The sequence below is a fragment of the Cyclopterus lumpus genome, chromosome 22 (assembly GCF_009769545.1).
Source record: "Cyclopterus lumpus isolate fCycLum1 chromosome 22, fCycLum1.pri, whole genome shotgun sequence".
In the NCBI taxonomy this organism is placed as follows: domain Eukaryota; kingdom Metazoa; phylum Chordata; class Actinopteri; order Perciformes; family Cyclopteridae; genus Cyclopterus; species Cyclopterus lumpus.
In genome coordinates this window covers 9,961,564-9,983,284 of record NC_046987.1, presented here as the reverse complement: position 1 = coordinate 9,983,284, position 21,721 = coordinate 9,961,564, and the positions used below count along the sequence as shown (strand labels likewise).

Here is a 21,721-nt window from a genome sequence, read left to right as displayed (position 1 = left end):
TTTATTGTCACAATGAGAGAACAATACTGAGCAATAGGATGAGCCTTGACTTAATTAAGATGGCACTTTGTATACTTTGTATTTACAGTGCATTACACACAATACAAACACATATAGCTTGACTCACAGTACAACACTCCCACAACAGGCTGCACAATGGAAATAAATGTCAATCAATATGATGCCAAGTAACACACACAAGCATAAATAATTCACTGAAAGTACCAGTATGCTTTACAAAATGTCCATTTCTGTCACTCCCTACATGACCTGTATAGTGTTTGAAACAATAAATATCAACAGAAGCACTGACAACATCTCGTGCATTGATATGAACAGGGACAACGATGCAGAGCAATAAAAGTTCTGTACATCGGATGCCACCAACCTTCATTCTGCTGCTATAATCAGTGGGCCCTCATGTTGCACCTATGATAATCACAATAAACATCTTGTTTTCCTCTGATTTCCATTTTATGTTTAACATAAATATCTAGTCGCATTATTGATCAAGAATAGAGCAAACACAATTTGCCCTATTTTCACTCTTAAACACCTTAACATCCTTCATTTAATATGTTTTTTCTATGTTTACCTTAAACATAGGAAACTCCTTTCCAGCTCTTAATGGATCACTAAAAAAAGTGAGTAATACTCATTGCAACAATGTTCCTTCTTCTGTAAAATGTATAATACAGTAAACAAGCTCCTTATGCTCACTTGAAACTTCTTTAAATATAACACTACAGTATTGTTACTGTATTTTTGGCACTATGTACTGTAGCTAGTTCCAAAAAAACGATACTCCTCGAAAAAGGTTCTTAACTTCGTTATTGTGACATAATGGTTGGCTTTTTTGTTTGACTGTATACCGTTAGCATTAAAACACTGTGACTAGCTATGTGCATCATAACCTGCTTTAGACCACCCAACGCCAGATTGATTGGGTCAGACTGGTAAAATACTTGCACTGTTCATGACCAATAACTTATTGGATCCAGATGTATACATGCTGCCATAGGGGGGCAGCAGCAATCTCCCTTGAGGAGGTCCAGAGTAAGTGTGTGTCTAGGAGGAGGAGTCCTCCTCCACAGGGTGGAGAGCATGCCTCTTGAGCAGTGTCTTTAGTATCTCCACCTCCCGCTCTGCGTCCTTCAGCTTCCTACGTAGTGTCCCATTGGCATTCTGGAGCCTCTGGTTGTCCTGCGAAAGACATAGAAGATGTATAGTAACTGTGATGCATTTAAGTACTGTGCCTTTGTTGGGGGGGGGGGGGGACTTGGTCCTGATTGGTCCTGACACTCACCGATTCCAGAGATTCATAGGTGGGTTTGTTCTCCTCATCTGGCTCTTTAGGCTTTTGCACAACCGACGCTCTGTTTTCCCACTTGACACAGTGTCGCTGTTTTCTCTGGAGCACCGGGCTGGGACATGAGGTGAGGGGTGGTGGTGTTGGGACCAGCAGAGAAGGCTGAAGGTAGCTGGCCTCTTGGTCCGCAGAAGACAGTTGGAGTCCCTCTGTCTGGGTGGCACTATGGACCTTCCGAGGCCTCGAATAGGAGGTGACTGGGGAGTCTGGGCTCCAGTCTTTGCTGTCATCTGGCGGGTAGGGGAAAGGACATTCTTCTGAACCTGGAGACGGGGTCAATATCAGTAATTATTTTAAATGCGACAAATGGAAAATGCTGATTGTTATCATGACCTACTTAACTGTCTCCACCTTTTATCAAAAATCGTGTCTTTAAGGAGAATAAGCTCATACGATTTAATCAATCAACTGCGACAAAACAAAATAACTCAATTCAGTATGCACTGAAACACAAGCCAAATAAACCAAATGCCAAAATACCACGTCACAAAGACTCATTTGAAGAGGGGCTGTGTTAATATAGCCCCCATGTTTTTAACCAAGTGTCTTGGTGTGTCAACCCTCACCAAGTAAGTTCTTCTGTTCTGAATATAGTAGCTTTCTCATTGCAGGTAGCTTCAGTATTACTGGAAGTGAAAACGTTCCTAATGACAGCTGGAGGGAAATCACCCTGACAGTAGACCCTGTGCTCAAGACTTGTTTTCTTTAAGCTGCAGCAAACTAAAGTGAAATCATGTAAATTCTGACTTTTATTGTTTTCTGTACTGTGTGCCGGGTAGTGATTACAGGAAATAACATACTTAGTTGATGAACGTTTGACTTAAAATGTTTCTGCCACCAGATGGCACCTGTCCTAGGGACTTGCTGCCATGTTACTGCATGTTATTGTCTTCATAGTTCAGGCGAGAGTTTTTATCTGTGGGAACTTTAAAGTTAGAGTATTTGTTGTGATGTGTGTGTGTGTGTGTGTGTGTGCAAGCGCTTATGCGTGTGTGTGTGTGTGTGTGTGTGTGTGTGTGTATCATTTTGACTGTTTATGCAGATAATTAACCCAATCACCCAAACCCACCCTCTGAGGTGCCCATGGTGACAGAGCTGGAGCTCGGTGTCGGACTGTCGATGGCGTTGGTCACTTTGGCGTTCTTCTTGCACTCAAACGCCACCTGCTCCTTGCACAGCTTGTGGCAGTTCATCCCACAGTCTAAGCAAGCCAAATAATGCACAACATGTCAGAACAGGAACTAGCGTTAGTCTAACATCTACAAATTGACTTCGGCAGACTTTTCTTTGAACAGTCTATTCTGCAAATGCAACTCTCAGACTTCTGCATGCTCGTCAGGCAAACAAATAGCTTTCAGATGTATTGAAGGGTGGGGGAGGGGGGAAAACTGTGGTTCTGGCTGCAAATTTCTTTGTTTCATGTTCTGCAAGACTCAGCTAGCTGTGTGCAAAGCAGAAAACCACACTACACCGTCCTAAGATAGCTCCACTTCATCTCCTCCCCACAAGAAAATGTGTGTACCTAATTTTTAAGCACGATACTGACTGACCTTTTTTTAGCCAAAGATATAATAACAATCACCTCTGCATCTGTAGCCTTGCTTGATGACACCCCACAGCTGTGAAAAAGAATGTGGAAACCGTTTTAACATCAGTGTGGCAAAAGCAAAACTAAAAACAAGATAACATTTTTAGTTAATTTTGTTTTGACCCTGACATAGCAGTTAAGCGGTTACATTAATTCATACATTGAGTTATTGTGGTGACTCACAAATCCTGAGCAGTTGTCACAGAAGGTTGGTTTCATGTAAGTGGTCTCCTGGAAGTTGTGGACAAAGCCAAGACCCAGTTTGGAGCAGATGACACTTGCCCGCATGAAATAGGCTGTGATCTCCTCTCTGCTGATGAGGCCTTCCCTGGACAACCACAACACGTACACAGTATAACTTATAACGAATGAAACAGAGCTTTAAATGAGCAGTATATATGGGAAACAGATAGTATCTTCACTTCATAGCTCAATGTTTGGTAATGTCTGACCTGGTTTATTTGTCTACACGCTCCTCTGCTACATGTGTTAAACACTAAACCACTTTGTCATTGTGTAATGTGAAAATTTAACCATCAACTATGGTGTCTTTTTATGTTTAGGTCTAAATGAGGGATTGCAGTATAATCTGTGGGTTATACCGAATGAGCATCATAAATACAACAGTGATTATTTAGTGGTGGGTGTTTATGGTAAGTTCTGTAGTTATTTTATGTTTCCTGTTGCTATACTCATCACTATAAATACCACTTTTTCTTCCTCTCCTCTGAAGTCACAAATGAGCTCAGAGTATCTGTGTGACCTGTCAAACGAGCTCACTTTTCTTTGTCAATGACACAGAAGGAAAACGGAAAGCTAGCTGCAATTTTCTCAAATTCCTCTTGAGAGATGAAGCCGTTCTCGTCGTGATCGTAGTTCTTAAAAACGGACTGTGAAAGACAAGAGGCAAACACCATTGTTGCTTGATTATTAGTGCACAATAGCTGCAAGAGCAGGCTGTCAAAATGGCAGCTTCCAGAAGAATAGTTAAAATAATTGATTATGGTTATATAACAGCATTGCTGAGTAGCTACACTTGAAAGTACTTACATCCACCATTCTCTGCACATGTTTGCTGATGGTTCGGGGATCGGGTTTGGGAGCCACTCCTGGTGCCCAGTCCACAACCACTGAAGGTCTAGAGGGGGTGGCTGGCTGATGGAAAATGAATTAGTCATTAAAAAACAAACCTGAGCACTCAGATAAATATGTAAAATATTATCCGAGCTGTTCTGTTACATTAAATCTATGAGTGTCCTTCAAAAGCCGGCACACAATTCTTTGAAAAATCAATGCTTTGAAGGAAATGTATGTATTTTGACATTTAGGAAATAAGTTGCTTTCGTGCAGTGAGTCAAATGAGAATATCAATACCGCTCTCATGTTTGTAAATATGTAGCCAGCAGCCGGTTAGCTTAGTTTAGCATAAAGAATGCACAATGGGAAAACAGCTAGCCAACAGCTATGTCAAAGTGTTACACTTTGATTTTCGTACAGAATACGCATAGGAGATATTCCATGTTAATTGGTGAGCATTAAAGGTGGTGGTAATTGGATTGTGTTCCCTTTGGACAGAGCCAGACAAGACATTTCCCCCTGTTTCCAGTCATTAAGCTAAGCTAACCAGTTGCTGGCTGTTGCTTCACATTTAGCATACACACAAAAGAGTGGTATTAATCTTTTCTAACTTCTGAAAGAAAGAGAATAGCTGTACTGCCCAACATGTCAAACTATTCTTTTAAGCATTACCTTTTGTTTTAATATTTGTTTCTAAACTTCTAGGTAGTTGACAGACTAGCTGCTTCGCCATTTTCAGTCTTTGCGCTAAGCTTCATATTTAGCATACAATCGAAAGTGGTACCAATCTTGACATCTTGGCTTGTAAGCAGTTTTAAACTGCCTGCTTCTATCACTCACAGGTGCTTTACAGTTCTTGGGTTCTCTGGTGTAAGACAGTTCATATATCTCATCCTCAGTGTAGTAAAGGTCCAAAGACAGCTGTAGGGAATGAGATAACACATGTCAGCACATGAGAGGTAAACAGAAAGAGTAGGAGCACTCTATATATCTAGATTTGTGTCCTTAAAACATGTTTTGATGAGGGCAAGATCAGGTCACAGGGTAACTATTATCTCTTCATGGGCATTCTGTCGTTCAAGTACGATTAAAGCACCTCACACAGATGGCACAACAATATAGCAATCTGAACTCTCTCATTCACACTCAGTTCGTCACCCACACACTCATAGATCATAGACTCTCATCACACCCACACAAGCGCGGACAATCCACATGCTGTAAGGCGCTCATTTGCATCTGTGCTTGCGTTCAATTTTGTGAATCAAATCTAGCTACATAACAATTTGAAAATAATCCAAATGTAAAGCTGCAATGAAGGGTGCACTACCGTCAACAGATGGACCAGGTCCTTGTTTGCGTCCAGCCTCGGCGGGATTTGCTGGAGCTGGATCAACTCATTAATGTGGTTGTAGAGTGCCTGGAGCTTCTGAACGTTCACCTTGTTGTCCTCCACATAGTCAGACATGGCCTCGTTAACAGAAATCAGATCTTTGAGGTGAACGCCCAGAATAGGGATTTTAAAACCTGTACACTTGTTGTAAGCTTGTCTATAGTTGTCATAGTTTCTGCATGAGGACAGCAGGTCTGTCATCTCGTTCAGTACCTGGGAAGTGAATAGATTTCCTTTGGTGAGGCTGTTATGGCTCAAAATATGAATGGATCTTATGGTGGTACGTTTCATTTACCTTGGTGACCTCGTTGGATACATGTGAGGTGGTGTCCTTCAGTCTGGAGATCGAGCTGTGACAAAGCCCTCCCACCACCGCCATTAGCGTGTTGTAATTGTGCATGAGATGTAGATTCTGGTGGATGCACACAAAAAAGCACACATATCAGTCCATCCGCACACACATAAACACGCACAATTAAACTTGTTCCAGGTAGCCCTGGTTATATAATCAACAACACTGCAGTTACATAAGCCACTTACATTGTTGGGCTTTTCTTACTGCGCTCTGATATCTCACTCTTTAATGGAAGTGCTTTTCCCTCTCTTTTCAGTTGTCTAAATTTGTGCTGTCACTGAAGCATTATGGTGTGAAATTCATTTCCACACCCATGGGTTTGAGGTTGACAGCAGTGAGCAGCAGCAGACTGGTGCATTAGTGTAACAGTGCAAAAGGTCCTCCAGAGTACAAGCCTGCCTAACTGCTCCCTTGCTAGCGCATTTCTTCTCAGCAGGCCGCAGGCAGCTTCACATTGGAAGGGTTTTAGAAGCAAGGTTTACACTCACGAGTCATTTCTGTCTTTTCCACATCCACATCCTCCTCTGTGTCTAAGTGTGTTCCACTTGACGACTCCATTAGCTTGCATTCAGTTCATAATTTTCTATTGGGAAGATCTTAGGATACGCTAAAAGCCTGCAGCACTGCTGTTGAGAATCATTGCCGGCTCTTGGTGAATATGCATTATGCAACTGTCAATTATGTAGCATCTATAGTGCTGTTCAGAGTATGATAATAGGCTGTCATTAGTTGGATAAAGTGTATGAACAATAGCAAGTAGATGCAAGCAAAGAATTTTTTCTGGAACAGAAAGTGCAAGAGTAGTAGTGAGGGGTTGATTAAACCACTACCTGTGCCACGTGGATGAACTTGGTGAAAACCTCAGCTCTCAGCTGAGCTGTTGGCCTGCTCAGCACCATCAGCTGAACCCATTGGGAGATACCATTACACAGGGCGATGGAACGCTCCATCACGGGGATGTCCTTCATGCAGCAGCTTCGAATGTAATTCTGAAAGTCTACAAACTGACAGAGAGAGGAGCATAAACTGCTGCACGGAAACTGGAAGGCATTTCCCGTCGAGAGGAAATACCTACTGGTTTTCAGTTCACAGAGATGCATGTCAAATAAACAAATCATCAACGTGCAAATGATAAAGCATATACACTCAAACAGTATTTTAGTGTGTATACTCACTGATATCCTGCAGAAGGACTTGAATTCCAGGAATGTGAGATGCTCAGCCAGCTCAATGGGCTCCAGGTGATCAAAAAGAAGAGAGACCTTCCTTTTTTTACTGCTGTTAGCTTTGATCTTCTGGCTGGCCTTCCACGACCAGTCCCGTTCATTTCTAGAACACACCATCGAACGTAATTCAACAACTTTTACAATCAGCAAAGGAGTAGCATGACTTCAGAAATTGGAAAATTACAGCTTTAGACATTGTTGTGTCTATCAATACAGTATTGTGTCAATGTGCCCAGCAATTTCTCATTATTTTAATTATAATCAAGATGAAAACTCTTCCAAAGTAACCAATATGCTGAAATATATACACATTTTGGACATAACTGTGCAGCCATAAATTGTACAGTTTGGATTTATTTTATTTATTGCATTTCAACAATTAAGTGGTTTTAACATATCAAATATAAAATGTAATGTTAAGATATATATATATATATATATATATATATATATATATATATATATATATAAATATATATTGTATTATATATATATATTGCCTTCGACTCTGGGAAATTGGGATTGACATTTTCTGAAATTTTATAGACGACAAGATCAATTGAAAAAAAAAAAGAATGGGCAGAATAACAGATGATTGTTAGCTGCAAAAGAAGTTAAGTGTTGCATATAGAAGACACAAATGTGTATGTGAAAGCTGCAAAGCTACATAAGAAGCCTCAAAGTTATACTGTTCACAGTTCAAAGTCTGTATTCTGGATCGTGACTGAACAAACCACTGAGTGTCATGTAGGCCTAATGTTTCAGTTGCCAGCTGGTCAGAGATTAACACTTACATCCATTTGGTCTCGAGGAGAGAGCAAAGATGCTCCTGTCCCTGCTCTCTGATCAGCTCCCGAAACTGCTCCAGGCTGTCTGACAAGCTGTGGTGCAACCGGAACATCATCCAGAATTCCTGGATCCAATGCCTGCAGGTCAGAGATGATGCCATGAGACCGACACAGAACATACAATTACAGTTAGACTCTTACAATGAGTAAATGTGTTAAACTGACCTGATAAGGTAGCATATCCTCTGGCACTCTGTTGTCTGCTCATTGTCCAGCGCTATTTTGAATGTAAGGGCTTTGGTTAAGGAGCTGATTTCGACTTATCGTGATTAGCTCCTTGGGTAAAGATTGGTTAAATTGTCTTAAAGTTAAAGCTGGGATTCACATCAGGTGTCAGCAGCGTTTCAGGCTTTACAACACTTTTAAATCAAAGACAGGTGCATTTTGAGTAAACAATAAACATATGTGTATTTCGACTGCAGGGTTTCTTTCATACAAACAACTCATTAATAAAAACTACAGCAACTAAAGCAAAAAGGCAAACAGAAGTGGCATTTGGTAATGTGGGAGGAGGCGACTGCATGAAGCAAAACTCTGATGAGCATCACTGAATGAATCATTCTGGCATACAGAAATAAGTGAATAACAAAATGTACAAAGAGAACACACACAATCAATGCCTCATATACTGTAGAGCAGCTGTGGATTAACGTGCATTGTTTAGTGGTCGGACTCTGACGATGTTTTTATTATAGCCCAAAAGAATATTATTATTTAACATGGTTGCTCTGGCTTACATGTTGCACTTGTTGACCACAGAAACACCATCAATTGATATAGAATACACACACAAAGACATTTCTTTATTATACTAAGCAGCTTGTATATACAGACTGACACTATAGCTCTCAATTGACAGAAATCCGCTGAAAGTGATTCATATAAAAAGCCTAATTGCGTCATGGGAGCAGACGATCTGCCCACGCAATCCCAAGGCCAGACTGTGATGAAGGCTGTTAATGGCCCCTGTGTCTCTTCACTCAATCCTTACACTCCACACACTGAATTTATTTGATGTATCCTTTTGGGTATTAGGTTCAGAACGAGAGGGTTAAAAATAGCAGAGGGGCATTCGGCGTTGCATGCTCTGACGTGGGTTTGTGTGAACGGTGCCTCTTTAAGCAATAGAGGGTCTGTCTTTATATATAGTTGAAGAGGACCTGAATGTGAAAGAGACAGAGGTAATTAACACCTGAAACCCAGAGGCTGCTCACCGGGGCCAATGGACTCCTCTGAGAGGCTTAGTAAGGCCACGGCTGCTTCCTGAATGGAAGCCTAGATTACAGGCCCTTCACTCACATCACAATACTAACAAAAAAAACATGCTTTTTTTCCAAGGTGTGAAGTGGGGAAAATGACAGAGACAGAATCAAACATTTTGAAAGAGATTATTGAAGATGTTATTGAATGCATGGGATACAGGGCCCAGAGTGAAGGGCATTTACACGGACAGCGATGTAAAAGATCTATAGCAACTCACAGCAGGAGTAAACATGAGCTACCATTTGCCTATCTCATTTTACACTGACAGCCACAGGCTGTCGTAAGCCAAGTACAAGCTTGATTGCCGGTTGCTGTTGACAACCAAAGGAAAGCAGCACACAACAGAGCCAGTGATCTGATCCCGACTTACATTTGGTGCTCAAAATTGGCCAGTTGCATTGTTTGAATCATCTGTCTGTGTTGAGATAGATAAAGTTGAAGGATATAGAGTGGTGAGTTTGTCCAGCAGATCACAGGAGGAGATGTGGATGCGGTGCATGGTCAGGGTGATGTTCAACAGGTGGCTGCTTCCACACACACCACCATCCGAGTCTGCAAGATAAAATACACAAGACTTAAATGTACCCTCATTGCAACAAAGACCTTTTGCAAGTCAACATGTCATCCCCTGAAAATAAAAGTGGCATCAGAAGTAAACATTTAGCAAACATTATTCAAACAGGCGTAAATAATACTTTTGCTTGGTACTATTTACAGATGAGGATTAATCTAAATTTGCTGCTTTATTGAATAATTTCAGCATTGGATTGGAGCTGCATGGTGGTGAATGGCTGGCACTGGCAGCACTGACTCGCCTCACAGCAAGAGGGGCCTGGGTTTGGTTCCTGGTCTGAGCAGTCCTTCTGTGTGGAGTTTGCATGTTCTCCCATGTCAGCGTGGGTTCCCTCCGGGTTCTCCGACTTCCTCCCACAATCCAAAGACATGCACCGTAGGCTAATTGGAGGCTCTAAAAATTGTCCGTAGGTGTGAATGTGAGCGTGAATGGTTGTCTGTCTCTATATGTGCCCTGAGATAGACTGGCGACCTGTCCAGGGTGAACCTTGCCTTCGCCCAATGTCAGCTGGGATCGCCTCCAGCGCCCCGCGACCCTGAATAGGATAAGGGGTTTAGATAATGGAATGGATTGGAATGTTTACCAATGTGGGATTTACTCTAAACAAACTTCAGGCCCCATGTTTGCAGTAATGAAGGAACATCTCATCCAGTATGTTGTGGCTGATGTGTGATAGTTTTTGGACAACAATGGAGGTCTTTGGCAGAGAAGAATAAGATATATCTGGCAATATTCGTTCGTCAAATTAATTAATTTGTGGTTCTGGTCTTTCATAGGATTTGATAATAAGAAAATATAGAATATCACAGCCTTATCCTTCAATTACTATTTTCTGCAGGAAATGCGATGTTGGATGGACCGCTCTTTGCAAATAAACCAATGTCTATGGATGCAGTGCTTCATAGATTATTCTACACTATTCCTTTAATTACAAATCTCTTAATTATGATCCTCTGCCTCTGTAAGTGTTACCTGTGAAAACCAAGACATATACACTCCCATCATTGACAACAGAGGGTTAGGCCAACCTGCTAAAACACCAACTGAAGCATACACTGTAACAAACATATGTTGTCATACTATCCAGCACGGACCCCGTTTGTGAAGATTTGCCTTTTCCTCTGATTGTGTGAACCTCTGCGCCTTGCTAGTCTCACTACCTTTTTCGCTTCCTTTTTCCTTGTGTATATCTCACTTCCTCCCATTGTGGTCAGACCACCTTTTCTTATCTCGGTTGTCTGATGCTAGGCTACAGCTGACATCTTGAGACCCATTGAGCGAGAAACTTTCACGTTGACCACTTTACAAAATGAGTCTACATGTGTACAAAGTATGACATAACATTACAATGCCAGGTCTGACCTTTAATTGCAGAAAACACCTTTTTCCTTCCCACTTATCTTAAAACCAAGGCTACATGCAGGGAATTAGAAGAATACATAAACAAGAAGAGCTTGTAATTGCATCTTGAAATAATATATATATATATCGTGGTATATTTGAGGCTGTTTACATCTCCCTTCGACAATCTGTAGAGAATAAAAACATTGTGATGAAAATGTGTGAGTTGTCAAGCTGAAAATGATTTCCCTTTCAGCTTCACCATTATCTTGACACCATCAAGGACATCAGGCATCTGTGGGCCCACTTTTAAACCATGTCACCTTGGAAATACCTCGGACGCCATGGCAACATGTTTTCTAATCTTTGTTATCTGTAAGCAACTCACCACTCCAGCTGCAGCTGACTAATCTAGCCCTCATATCCTGCATGGGGTGTGTTTCTGTTTGTAACACACAGTCTCTACCAGCCAAAGCCAGTGAATATCTATTGCCCCACCAGGTCAATAAGAGAGGGAAAGACAAGAAGAGTGAAACAATGCCTAGCAATTAAAATAACATGGCTGGTAAAGTACTAACACTTTGAGGCAGTTAAGACATATACATACATACATACATACACACGTACATATATATATATATATATATATATATATATATATATATATATATATATATATATGTAAATGCCTTTTTTACTAAAATGATCAACTCACTCATATTACAGGTAACAGGTCTCAGCTGTGAATCAGCCAAAGTCAGACCTAAGGCAGACAACAGGACGTCATGACTCTCCATCAAGTAAACAATTGCTCCATCCTTTTTTCACAACGTTCCAACCGCTAACCCTGCCTATGCAGGGTTAATTGCAGGAGGAAATCCCCTCTCTACTGTCTGTTCCTTACTGGAAAATTAGGAAAGCTGCCGCCCGCTAGACTGGAGCTGTGTGATACTGTATGGTGATAAACACAGCCTAGGGCATGCAGCGCCTTGCCCACTTTTAAGGTTATCTTAGACATTCATCAGCCGCTTCAAACCTACATGTCGCTCTTCCTTGTTTTGACAGAGCCGTTCAGACTGGATGGTCCCTTTGTTTGAGAGGATTCCAAATCAGATGCAGGATGATGATTAGGTCTCTGAACCAACATCTCCAAAATGATCAGGACCCAGAGTAACTTTATGGACTATGTTTACATTTTAACTTTAGAGCAGAGATTCTCTGTAACTGGTACTTGTACGACAGGGAGCACCTCTGCAGTTGCCAGGGGTACATAGAAAGATTGTGGAGGAGTTTGACTCATTTGATCAAATATAATGTTATAATTAAACTTTAAATATATGTCTATATATAGAAGAGTGGACAAATGGTTGATGTCTACCCCATAGACATCTGACATCGATGTTACATTGATGCTCATCTCTGTACATTCAACGTTTGCACATCCCCTGAACAATGATGTTGTTTGCAGTACATTGCCTGTATCTTTTCTTTGCTCTTAATATATTTATTGTATGAACCAAACACAAAAGGCACATTTCATGTCAGCAAATAACCTACTTGGCAATAAATCTCATTATGATTCTGAGGTTAGCTGGAAGTAGTGATAACATGTTTGAAACATCAAGCTTCTGACGCTTCATGTGGTAATAGTACGAATGCAAACATTTACAATGAAATTGTATCAAGAAATTATTGAAACATATACTATTATTATGACCTACTTTTATATTGTTAATATTTCCATGCTAACCAATGTAAAATCACTAAAAACACATTTGGTGATGATAGGGGGAGTTGATGGAGGAGTTCATCTGATCCACTGCTTTAGAGGTCGAGGGCTTTCTATACAGCCAACCGAAAGGTTCTCACTGTAAGAATCATATTGTTTGATGTCTTACATATTTTAGAAATTATATCTAATAAAAAGAAAACCTGTATAAATACAAATTAGCTGTAAAAGGAATATGTATGAAGTCGACATTGGGCATGTTCGGAGCGTGCAGTGTGGTCGAGAGAGAGAGAGAGTGATGATGTCAACAGCTATTGATCCACACCTCATAGTGCTCTGCATTTCAAAGGCTGGTCAGCATCTGAGGACCACTGTTAGGGGAGCTGACCTTTTGGCTCAGTCAGGCTTGAAGCTGCCATCAGGTAATCCTTCAAATAGCTTTCACATTTGAAAAGGTGGCAGGACTAGTGGACCTCAGGGGGGTTCGCCTGTGATGTGGGCCAGGAGGAGCAGGACTATGTTTCATTTTATCAGGAGAAGGTGTTCAAGGAAACTCTCATTCATAAACAAACTGTACTCAGTGAGATGCCATCTTGAGCATGTGGGTCTCACATTTTGTTCACAGCAAGCTATGACCCTAACAGGGTTCCTCAACTCTCCTTCTGATTAATTCCGTTTCCTTCGTCAATTTGAAATGAGCAGCAGGCTGTCATTACTGCCCGCTTTTACCTCTCCACAGATACATGTAGTTATGGGATGTCATTTTATGTGCAGCCCATTGTAACGTCTCTCCATTGCTCTTGCTCCATTTGTGTAACCAGGCAACGGCAATTTGAAAGCTTGTCTCTGCCGACACGCAATCACCATAACTCTGGGAGCACTCCTGACAACTTGATGAAGCCAATGATCATTGCTTGATTGATCCGGCTACAGCCCACTTAATCACTGCTGCTCTTTTTCATTAAAAAAAACGATATATCTTGCATACAGTAACATATCGATAATGAGACATTCATTGAGAAATGCAGAGACATAGCTAATTATGAAACACGTAATCATCAAATACTGTTTTCCTCAATAATTTCATATCACACAGAGCAGAAAAGAAACAAAATATGACTGGCAAGCATTTATAAGACGGATTTCATCTTCAAAAGATGAAAACTTACATCAAACAAAAATATATTCAGCTGATTTAAGAAAATCCATTTCACTTTCAAATGCCTATTCCATTTTTTTAGAGGCCTGCCCAAACTTGTTGGGAGGTATGCAGCCAAATGCCAAGAGAAAAGGTGGGGAAAACAGAGACTTCTGGGTAACAACAACAGTATGTGATCGCTCATGAACTAAGGCTTATTATCTTATAATATCTCTGTTGATCTTATTATCAACAGAGACGAGAACTGCATACAAACTTAGATAAAACGTTCATAGAAAAGACTTCAGTGTGACACAAACACGGACCACACACAGCGGTGCTCACGGTGTACACCTCACTGCAGTATTCCACCAAAAGAAACAACAACAATGGTGGCATGGCAAGTCCGGTAAACTCACCAAAGGACTGCAGACAGGCCTGGATGAGGTCCTCCCAGCTCCCCCCTTTGGTCAGGGGACCCAGGGACATCATGGATTTCCCTGGGGTGGTTTGGGCCGGGCTGGGTTTGTGGAACCTGTGAGGGCGGCCTGGAGGAGAAACTCTAGACCTGGAGCTGCATCCTGGAGACACTCTCCTTGAGAAACACCAACACAAGAAGAGTGAGGGGGGAGGAGGGGACAGGAGGGCTTGTTGCAATGAAAGTCTAATCGTACACGTGTTTCAAGCCACAATCTCATGAGACCACAGATGATGACACATGAAACGATCTATGTCACAAGAAATTGGAGCCATTGTTTGAATGTAAGAACCCTCTGGAATTTAGCTATTCATTGTTCTCATTTCCTTCCTTTTAACTTAGGGAAATACCGGTTGATTGCGGACATCCAGTTCAAAGTGTTGAGTGACCAGTAAACAAGAAGGAATTTGAAGCATACAACATCGAAACATATGCATTTTAAGTGCAGCAGGTCAGAAAGTAGAACCTGTGCGTAAAGTAATTGGGTAGCCTAAAGTTAGCTGTTCACGCACTCTTTAGGCACAAATAGCACGAAGCACAGTCACTTGCGCGACTCTGATCATTGAAAGCATCAAGTTATTGTTCAATAAATGCGCACATTTCATTTTTCGCCAAATACCACACAAGAAACAACACTCCAAAAAAGCGCGATAAGATGATCTGACTTACGCATCTTCCTTTCCCTTTTCGTCCGACGTTATACTTTCGTTTTGGTTGTTTTCCTTTGATTGACAGCCCATGGCGAGGTACTGGGCGACGAGCGGCTGAACTAGGCTGTCCATCTATGTTCTCCTCGATGGGAGCATTTCATCGCTCTGCGCCTCCGCGGTCTCAGCAGCATTGTGCTGACTCGTCAATGAGCGTTACACAATTAAGTCACCCAGAGTGTCTGTGAGTGGGCGGCCGCGGCGCCGGGCTGCTGTCACTCACACGGAGCGCTCTGTCGGCTCCTTCTTTCTTTTACAACTTTAATTTAAAGGAATTAGTTTGGTCGCTGGTGTCTGTTTTTGTTTGGAAGCGCAAGCAACATTACAATGCAGTTAAAAACATTGTTCTGTCGTCTCCCTCATTTGAAAATGTAATAAAAATGGATCAGATTCCAATCTCCACCTTTATGCTGTCCAACATAAATTCACATTTATATATTTTTTAAATCCTTATGGGTTTACACAAAAAGAGAGTCCATGTCTCTTTTGGGACATGAATACATTTAGGGAGATCTCTGGGATGTGATTTTTTAAAAACCTTTTGAAACCTTTTTTGTTTGTTCAGACTGCAGAACAGGAACAGGGTGGACCTTCCTCTAAAGATAACAGTGGTGCTAGAGTAGTGTTCCATGGAGGCTTTTATGGGGGATACATTTATTGTAGTAGGTGGTCCAGGGTAGAGGTTTCCTGAAGTCTTTCAACTGTTTTAATGGGAATCTTATCACACTTTTACGGGTGGAGAACAGAGCTCTTGGAGAAGGGATTCAAGTAGACATTATGCCAGTGAATAATAACAGAGTAGGTGTGTTAACATTTAGACGAAGTGACACCTGAGGGCATTTAAAATATTGATTTATAGGATGGAACAAATGATTATTCAGAACTATTTTTTATTACGATGACAAAAACTACATCTGGTGTGTTTGGACAATACCTTCTCAAATAAGAAATGATGTGCAAACACACCAGAGTTTCCACTGTGCTGCAATAGATAATGAGAACACCTGTATATAATTGGAAATCCAACAATTAACAGCTTTTCTTTGACCTTAAAACATCCAGTTTAAGAAAAAAGGAATGCTGTTAAATTAGCTATGGAGCTTTGCTTTTGCCCTTTTTCACTTGAATTTAAAGCAGCTCAGGCAGAGCAATACACTCCATGGCAAAACATAATATAAGGTGCACACAGTCTGTGATTAAATCTGCACCCCAGAGTGTCCACCCTTTGATGAGGTGCCTCCCTGCGTACTGTCCACAGACCAGCAGTAAGTTAAAGAGTTTCCACTGAAGTCATGAGCACCATGTGTAAAGCTGTCTACTTCTGATAAGATAGCTTGTCTGCACCCTTTCCTGTGTCAGTGTTGTTATCAGACCAGCCAGTGAGGCCTTAAGCCTGCCCCCATGTTGTACATATAAATCTGATTTCAGTTTTTTCTCATGACATTGAGCCCTGTAGTGACAGAAATTAAAAGAAAATACATAATACATTGACAATTCTTTTATTATTTGTCAAAGAAAGGAGTGACGCAGCATACATTACTCTTGCACTGCTTCTGACATTATACGATACATTTGGGTGGACCATATTTCTACATGCGCTTAAGATATACTCTGAATGACAAGTTAGAAATGAAAATATTTCTTAGAAAGTTATAATTTCTGAATAAGTGGCCAGTGGGTTTTAGTTGTTGCTTTCGTTTATGTTATTGGTCTTTTTCAAATAATGTTTGGATTTACTTAATCTTGAAATGATTATCTTTATTTGCATTTTCTATTGTAAAGGTACACTACCACATTTGTTTCCTCTGCACACCTCGTCATTTAAAACGATGATCAGGTCCTGATGTGGTCAGACATTCCTGCAAAATATGCGCCTTGGCCAATTAGTCGTCAGCCAGACTCTGCTGCAGCCAGCTACATGGTGATTCATGTCTTTCGGGTGTAAGTTAAAAGGGCATTGAATTTTGTTTTGTTATTAATGATCAAGAATATATTCAACATGGACCAAAGTGTACTCTCTAAGGATGTAACATACTGTATAGTCCAACACAGACAATTGAAAAATTGTCATATGCACACACTGTGTAATGTGGATAAAAATGCATGGCTGCTTTAATTATTTAAGTGGGGGTTTTTTTGTAATCAGATTGAAAGATTTCATAGAAACTAACTCAGAGGTCAGAAGAGTGAAAGACCGTGATCACCCCCTGGTGGACGCTATTGTAATGTTAGAGTTACTGCCCACGTGGGAGCATGCAGGCCGTCGGTGGTTATTGAGAATTGTAGCTGCTGCTGCTGCAGTTACATAAAGAATTGTCTCGTTTAGAAGTTGAAGTGTTAACAGTACTTACATATGAGCATTGCCTGCTCCTGCCACACCACAGACTCTCACAAAAAATAATTTGGAAAAGTAGGACCTCGGTCAGATATGAGCAGCAACCTTCTATTCAACAAAATGTTAATAAATAAATAATACTATTTGAATAAACACCCTTGTTTTGCTAATATGATAGCGTTAGCCACACAGACATAATGTATGTATTTGATTAGCTGGGGAGGAGGAAGTCGATGGTGATGTTAACGAGAAGCTTTTGAACGCAACATTGACCTTAAAGTGTTGAACCCGCAGAGCACGCGACACAACCGACTTCAAAATGGCCGTGGACGAAGTCCAGTTCCTGAATATCCTCAAGGGAAAACGCGTCAAACTGACCCTGAAGACCTCGTCGTACTTTGGCGTCATCCAACGTATCAACCTTAACAAAACGCTGATTTTGACGGACGGTTAGAAGAATGTCCGCCTTGTATTTTGCGTTGTTAGCATTCCGGTGTTGGTTCGCTAAATAATCGTGTTTTACTATGAAGGCCTTCGCTGCCTCGTCGGCTTTCCGAAGTAACGGCTGCGTTTCCTTTTGTATATTGTTTCAGTTGTTTGTGGCCACAATGGATTCAAATGTCCGGGTTCAAAAATGTTCTTTGGCCATGAAGTTATACATGGTGAGTTATCTGACACGTGATATCTGAGACTGAAGCTGGACGTGATCCTTTCAACATGTTTACATATTTTTAATTGAACGGTTTGAAGTCTTACTTCGCGTTTGATTTAATTAACAGTGGAATTTGCCAATGAAGCAGACACTGGCAGTGGGTAAGTCATCAACAGGCAACACTGTCATTATTGTGACGGCACGTTCAGCCGGAACTGTGACATGCAATGTGTTGCACAGAAATATTCACGACCACGGACTTGAAGAGCATTTGGATGTGGAAAAGTTTCAGGCCTACAGGAAGACAATCGCATTGGGTGAGAATAATTTGGTGTATTTGCTTAATACCCATGTTTTAAATTCGGCATTCAAATTCATGTCCAAATGGTAATTGTTAACCTACTCACTGTTGAGAGGTTACTTTTCCATAGATGAAGACGCACAGGAACAGGAGTATTTCAACTATGTCGTCATCGATGAGTTTCATGAGAAGTTTGTGTCTGCTGTAAGTAGATTTTTACTTTCCTTTACTGTTGCATAAATCACTTAAATTACATATGTAGTATACACATGTATGTGGACAATATGTAATCATGGAGAAGCGTCTATACTGAGACCTATTTTAAAAACTCTTGATGATGTTTTGAGCTCCCGTTCATCAGGTGATGCACATCAAGAAGCAGAGTGTGATCAGTGTGGGAGCTGATGGAGTCGAGGTATTTAAGTATGGGAGGCTGTGTTGGCTGCAGGTGAGTTCTGCCTTCTTCCTTTTTTGATTCCTTCTGTCCTTCGTTCCTTTCTTTTCCTTCATTACAAGAATGACAGAAGAATGTAATAACTCAAACTGGTTTGCATTAATTTAGATTGCCACTAAACACAAGGTTTACCTGTTTGATATCCTGTTACTTGGCGCTCGGGCCTTTAAGAACGGTCTTTCCATGATCCTGGAAAATAAGCGCATACTGAAGGTTAGGATTGTGAACACACTAGAAATACTGCTCAGTCACTGTTATGATTATTACCAAAACATCTATGTTGATTGCACATATTGTTCAGGTCATACATGACTGCAGAGCCATTGCTGGATGTCTGATTGCTCAGTTTGGAGTAAAGCTTACCAACGTCTTTGATACGCAGGTACATGTGCAGTATTTTCGCTGGCTAACTTTCTCTCATGTATGTTTGGATGAGCATAATTATTCCCTGCTTTTGTTTCTACATGCGTTTAGATTGCAGATGTCATGTGCTTCTACTCTAAGACAGGAGGTCTTCTCCCGGATAGAGTCAGTACTCTGCAGGAGGTGGTTAGTTTCCATCTAAAGGTGCCCTCCTCTCAACTCTTATCCCTTCAGATGAAGTCACAGCTCACCAAGGTACAGCACACAGACTCATCCAAGATGGGTTTTATTTGCCGTACAGTTGCATCTTTATGTGCTGGAATCACTGGTGTGTGTGTGTCTTTACAGGAAGAAAGGGAGATGTGGTTCAAGCGGCCCTGTCCTATACCCCTGCTTAAGCTGATGGCTCTGTCAGCGATCCACCTTCAGCCTCTCAGACTGGTGCTGCTGGATACTCTTATGATGGACTACATGGCCCTGGTGGATTCATACCTCAACAGCGGCTTCTATGAACCCGATGAATTACAGCATGTCAACATGGTGGGTAATTCACAAATGCCCATTTCCCGGGCATAACGTCTGTCTTAGTTTGTACAATGTTTCATTGGTGGATAAATCAATCGGGCATTGTTTTTGAATATTTTTCTATTTTGAATGTGTGCCCTTGCTAGCCATTGTGTACACTCTTATGATCAATCAAGTTGAAGCAAAACATAATCTGTCTAACAGGCTTTTGAAGTAGTTGTGTTACACTGGTCTGCTTATTTCTTCTTTTTTTCAACCTGGAGGTTTTATTATTTATTATATTCAATCTTAATGGGTTGAACAACACGTTTTTCATAAACTGCATTCACAATTTACAGCACCGACTAATTTCATTTCTGTACAGGTATGGCTGGGCAACATATCAATATTGTGATATGAGCTTTCATATCTTATTTGATTTTGGATGTTATAATATGGCCTTTTTGTGTTTCCCATGACTGTTTTTCTTGCTGACAGCATTTTAAGCTAAACACTAAATACGATGGATATCCATTTAATATGCTTTTAATGCTTAAGTCTCACATTGGCTTCAGCTGAACTATACCATTATTATTTTCATTGAATGAGGCCTGTGGATTTTGTCCATCTCTTTCATTGAAATTGTGTTAGGAAATTATCTCTTTACAGCCAGATTGGACAGAAGAAACAATAGCATCAGCCAAACTGATTTGAAGTTTTTATTGTTCCAAGACTGACTTGAAACAAATGTGAACTTATCCTTAAAGCACATACAACCAGCATATAAACAGTCTGCCTGTTTGCATCCTCAGGAGAGTGTGTTGGAGTTGCCCAGAGAGCTCAGGCAGCTGGAGGTAATGCGTCGCGAGCGGCAGGAGTGGGCTGCCGACCACTACCATGTCACAGAACAAGGTCTGCTGGATCGCTATAACCTCCGGGCCCCGTCTCCCATGCAGACTTTACCTGCAGCAGAGGTGAACGGCCAGCAACATGCAACTGTGGAATTGCCTTCACAAGTGGACCCTCTTCTTTTTAAGTCACCGACAAGCCCTCGAAGAGCCAACAACATGTTGTCTGTGGATGTCTGTGCCTCCCCTGACTCAGCAGATCAGCCTCCAGTCCCAGGCAATTTATCAGACCTCGGGGAACAAATGTCTGTCAACAGTTCCCTGTCTCTGGTCGGAGGCAGAGGGTGCACAGAGGTACTGATGAACACAGCAGGTAGAGGAAGTCCCTTTGGAAAAGAGCAATCGTCTATCCCGGCCCTACGTGCCTTCGGAAGAGGCTTCCTTCTCCAAACGTCACAAGATCAGGTCCCCAGAGAGAGCATTGGGGATGTAATGGCTCCCGATAGGATGGGGACAGCTCCTTCTGGCCACAGCCATGCACCTGCACAAGAAGGGATTCCCCAGCCTGGCCCCAGTGCTAATGACCTGCCAAAGAACGGCACGGCAGGGGACTATTTTACATCAACAGCTGAGTCCATCTCATCTTCACTCGCACAGTCATTTAGATCTTTCAGATATTAAAGGAAGCGTTATAAAGCCATATAAGGACACTTCTTACAGATGATAGTGCTTATATTGTTTTTTTTACAAAAAGTGTCCAGTAGATGGCAGTAAATATTCTGTTTTGTGCAGAGGTTTGTTTAATACCAGGTGGTGAAAAATCTTTTGAGAATGAAAAAAGATGAATGTTTGGATGTTGCATGGCAGTTTAGTCAAATGTGTTCGCGACAAAACATGTCCCTGTCGGTTCCGTTATTTGAGTTGCATTTCATAAGAGTTTTGCTTCTAAATCCAACTCAACTCAATTTAGTTTTAACTGGGGGATACATTATTACATTCTTAATTCTAACATCTAGATAATCTGTATGATATTCAAAAATGTACCGTTTATGCCCATTAAACCATAATGGGGAAAGCTTGGTGTGATTTATTGCCAGTACAGCTTTGCGTTGGTGTTGCAGTTAATTGATTTTGAAAAACAGCGACTGACATTGATGGATCTCCTTTTTAATTGCGCA

General features: G+C 41.2%; 2 protein-coding genes across 3 annotated transcripts; one reads left to right on the top strand and one right to left on the bottom strand.

Moving 5' to 3' along the window:
* Positions 1-869: 869 nt before the first annotated feature.
* LOC117725166 (RAS guanyl-releasing protein 1-like) lies at positions 870-15,235 on the bottom strand. 2 transcript variants are annotated; one of them, XM_034525177.1, is made up of 17 exons: positions 15,049-15,235; positions 14,321-14,496; positions 9,566-9,671; positions 8,022-8,084; positions 7,803-7,934; positions 6,958-7,111; positions 6,613-6,786; positions 5,723-5,839; positions 5,365-5,640; positions 4,875-4,955; positions 4,008-4,112; positions 3,738-3,847; positions 3,141-3,285; positions 2,952-2,988; positions 2,439-2,570; positions 1,307-1,632; positions 870-1,203 (listed from the first exon to the last, which is right to left on the bottom strand). In XM_034525177.1, exons 1-17 carry the CDS (start codon positions 15,159-15,161, stop codon positions 1,069-1,071), a joined length of 2,382 nt encoding a protein of 793 aa, XP_034381068.1. In that variant the 5' UTR covers positions 15,162-15,235; the 3' UTR covers positions 870-1,068. The 2 variants fall into 2 exon arrangements, with proteins under 2 accessions (XP_034381068.1, XP_034381069.1); XM_034525178.1 differs by lacking the exon at positions 3,738-3,847 and having other exon boundaries at positions 4,008-4,108.
* Positions 15,236-17,740: 2,505 nt separating this feature from the next.
* On the top strand, positions 17,741-21,224 carry exd1 (exonuclease 3'-5' domain containing 1). The gene is made up of 11 exons (XM_034525333.1): positions 17,741-17,870; positions 18,015-18,083; positions 18,201-18,234; positions 18,314-18,390; positions 18,505-18,578; positions 18,736-18,822; positions 18,937-19,041; positions 19,130-19,210; positions 19,303-19,446; positions 19,540-19,731; positions 20,508-21,224. The coding sequence occupies exons 1-11, from the start codon at positions 17,741-17,743 to the stop codon at positions 21,222-21,224; spliced, it is 1,710 nt and encodes a 569-aa protein (XP_034381224.1).
* Positions 21,225-21,721: the final 497 nt, after the last annotated feature.

Excerpts from the sequence above, each read along its gene's own strand:
- exd1 (XM_034525333.1), top strand. The coding sequence starts at position 17,741 with ATGGCCGTGGACGAAGTCCAGTTCCTGAATATCCTCAAGGGAAAACGC. Across the intron at positions 18,084-18,200 it reads TGGCCATGAAGTTATACATG|TGGAATTTGCCAATGAAGCA; the intron begins GTGAGTTATCTG and ends TTTAATTAACAG. Across the intron at positions 18,823-18,936 it reads GGAGGCTGTGTTGGCTGCAG|ATTGCCACTAAACACAAGGT; the intron begins GTGAGTTCTGCC and ends GCATTAATTTAG.
- LOC117725166 (XM_034525177.1), bottom strand. The coding sequence starts at position 15,161 with ATGGACAGCCTAGTTCAGCCGCTCGTCGCCCAGTACCTCGCCATGGGC. Across the intron at positions 5,840-6,612 it reads AGTTCATCCACGTGGCACAG|AATCTACATCTCATGCACAA; the intron begins GTAGTGGTTTAA and ends TGCATCCACCAG. Across the intron at positions 2,989-3,140 it reads GTGACAACTGCTCAGGATTT|CTGTGGGGTGTCATCAAGCA; the intron begins GTGAGTCACCAC and ends TCTTTTTCACAG.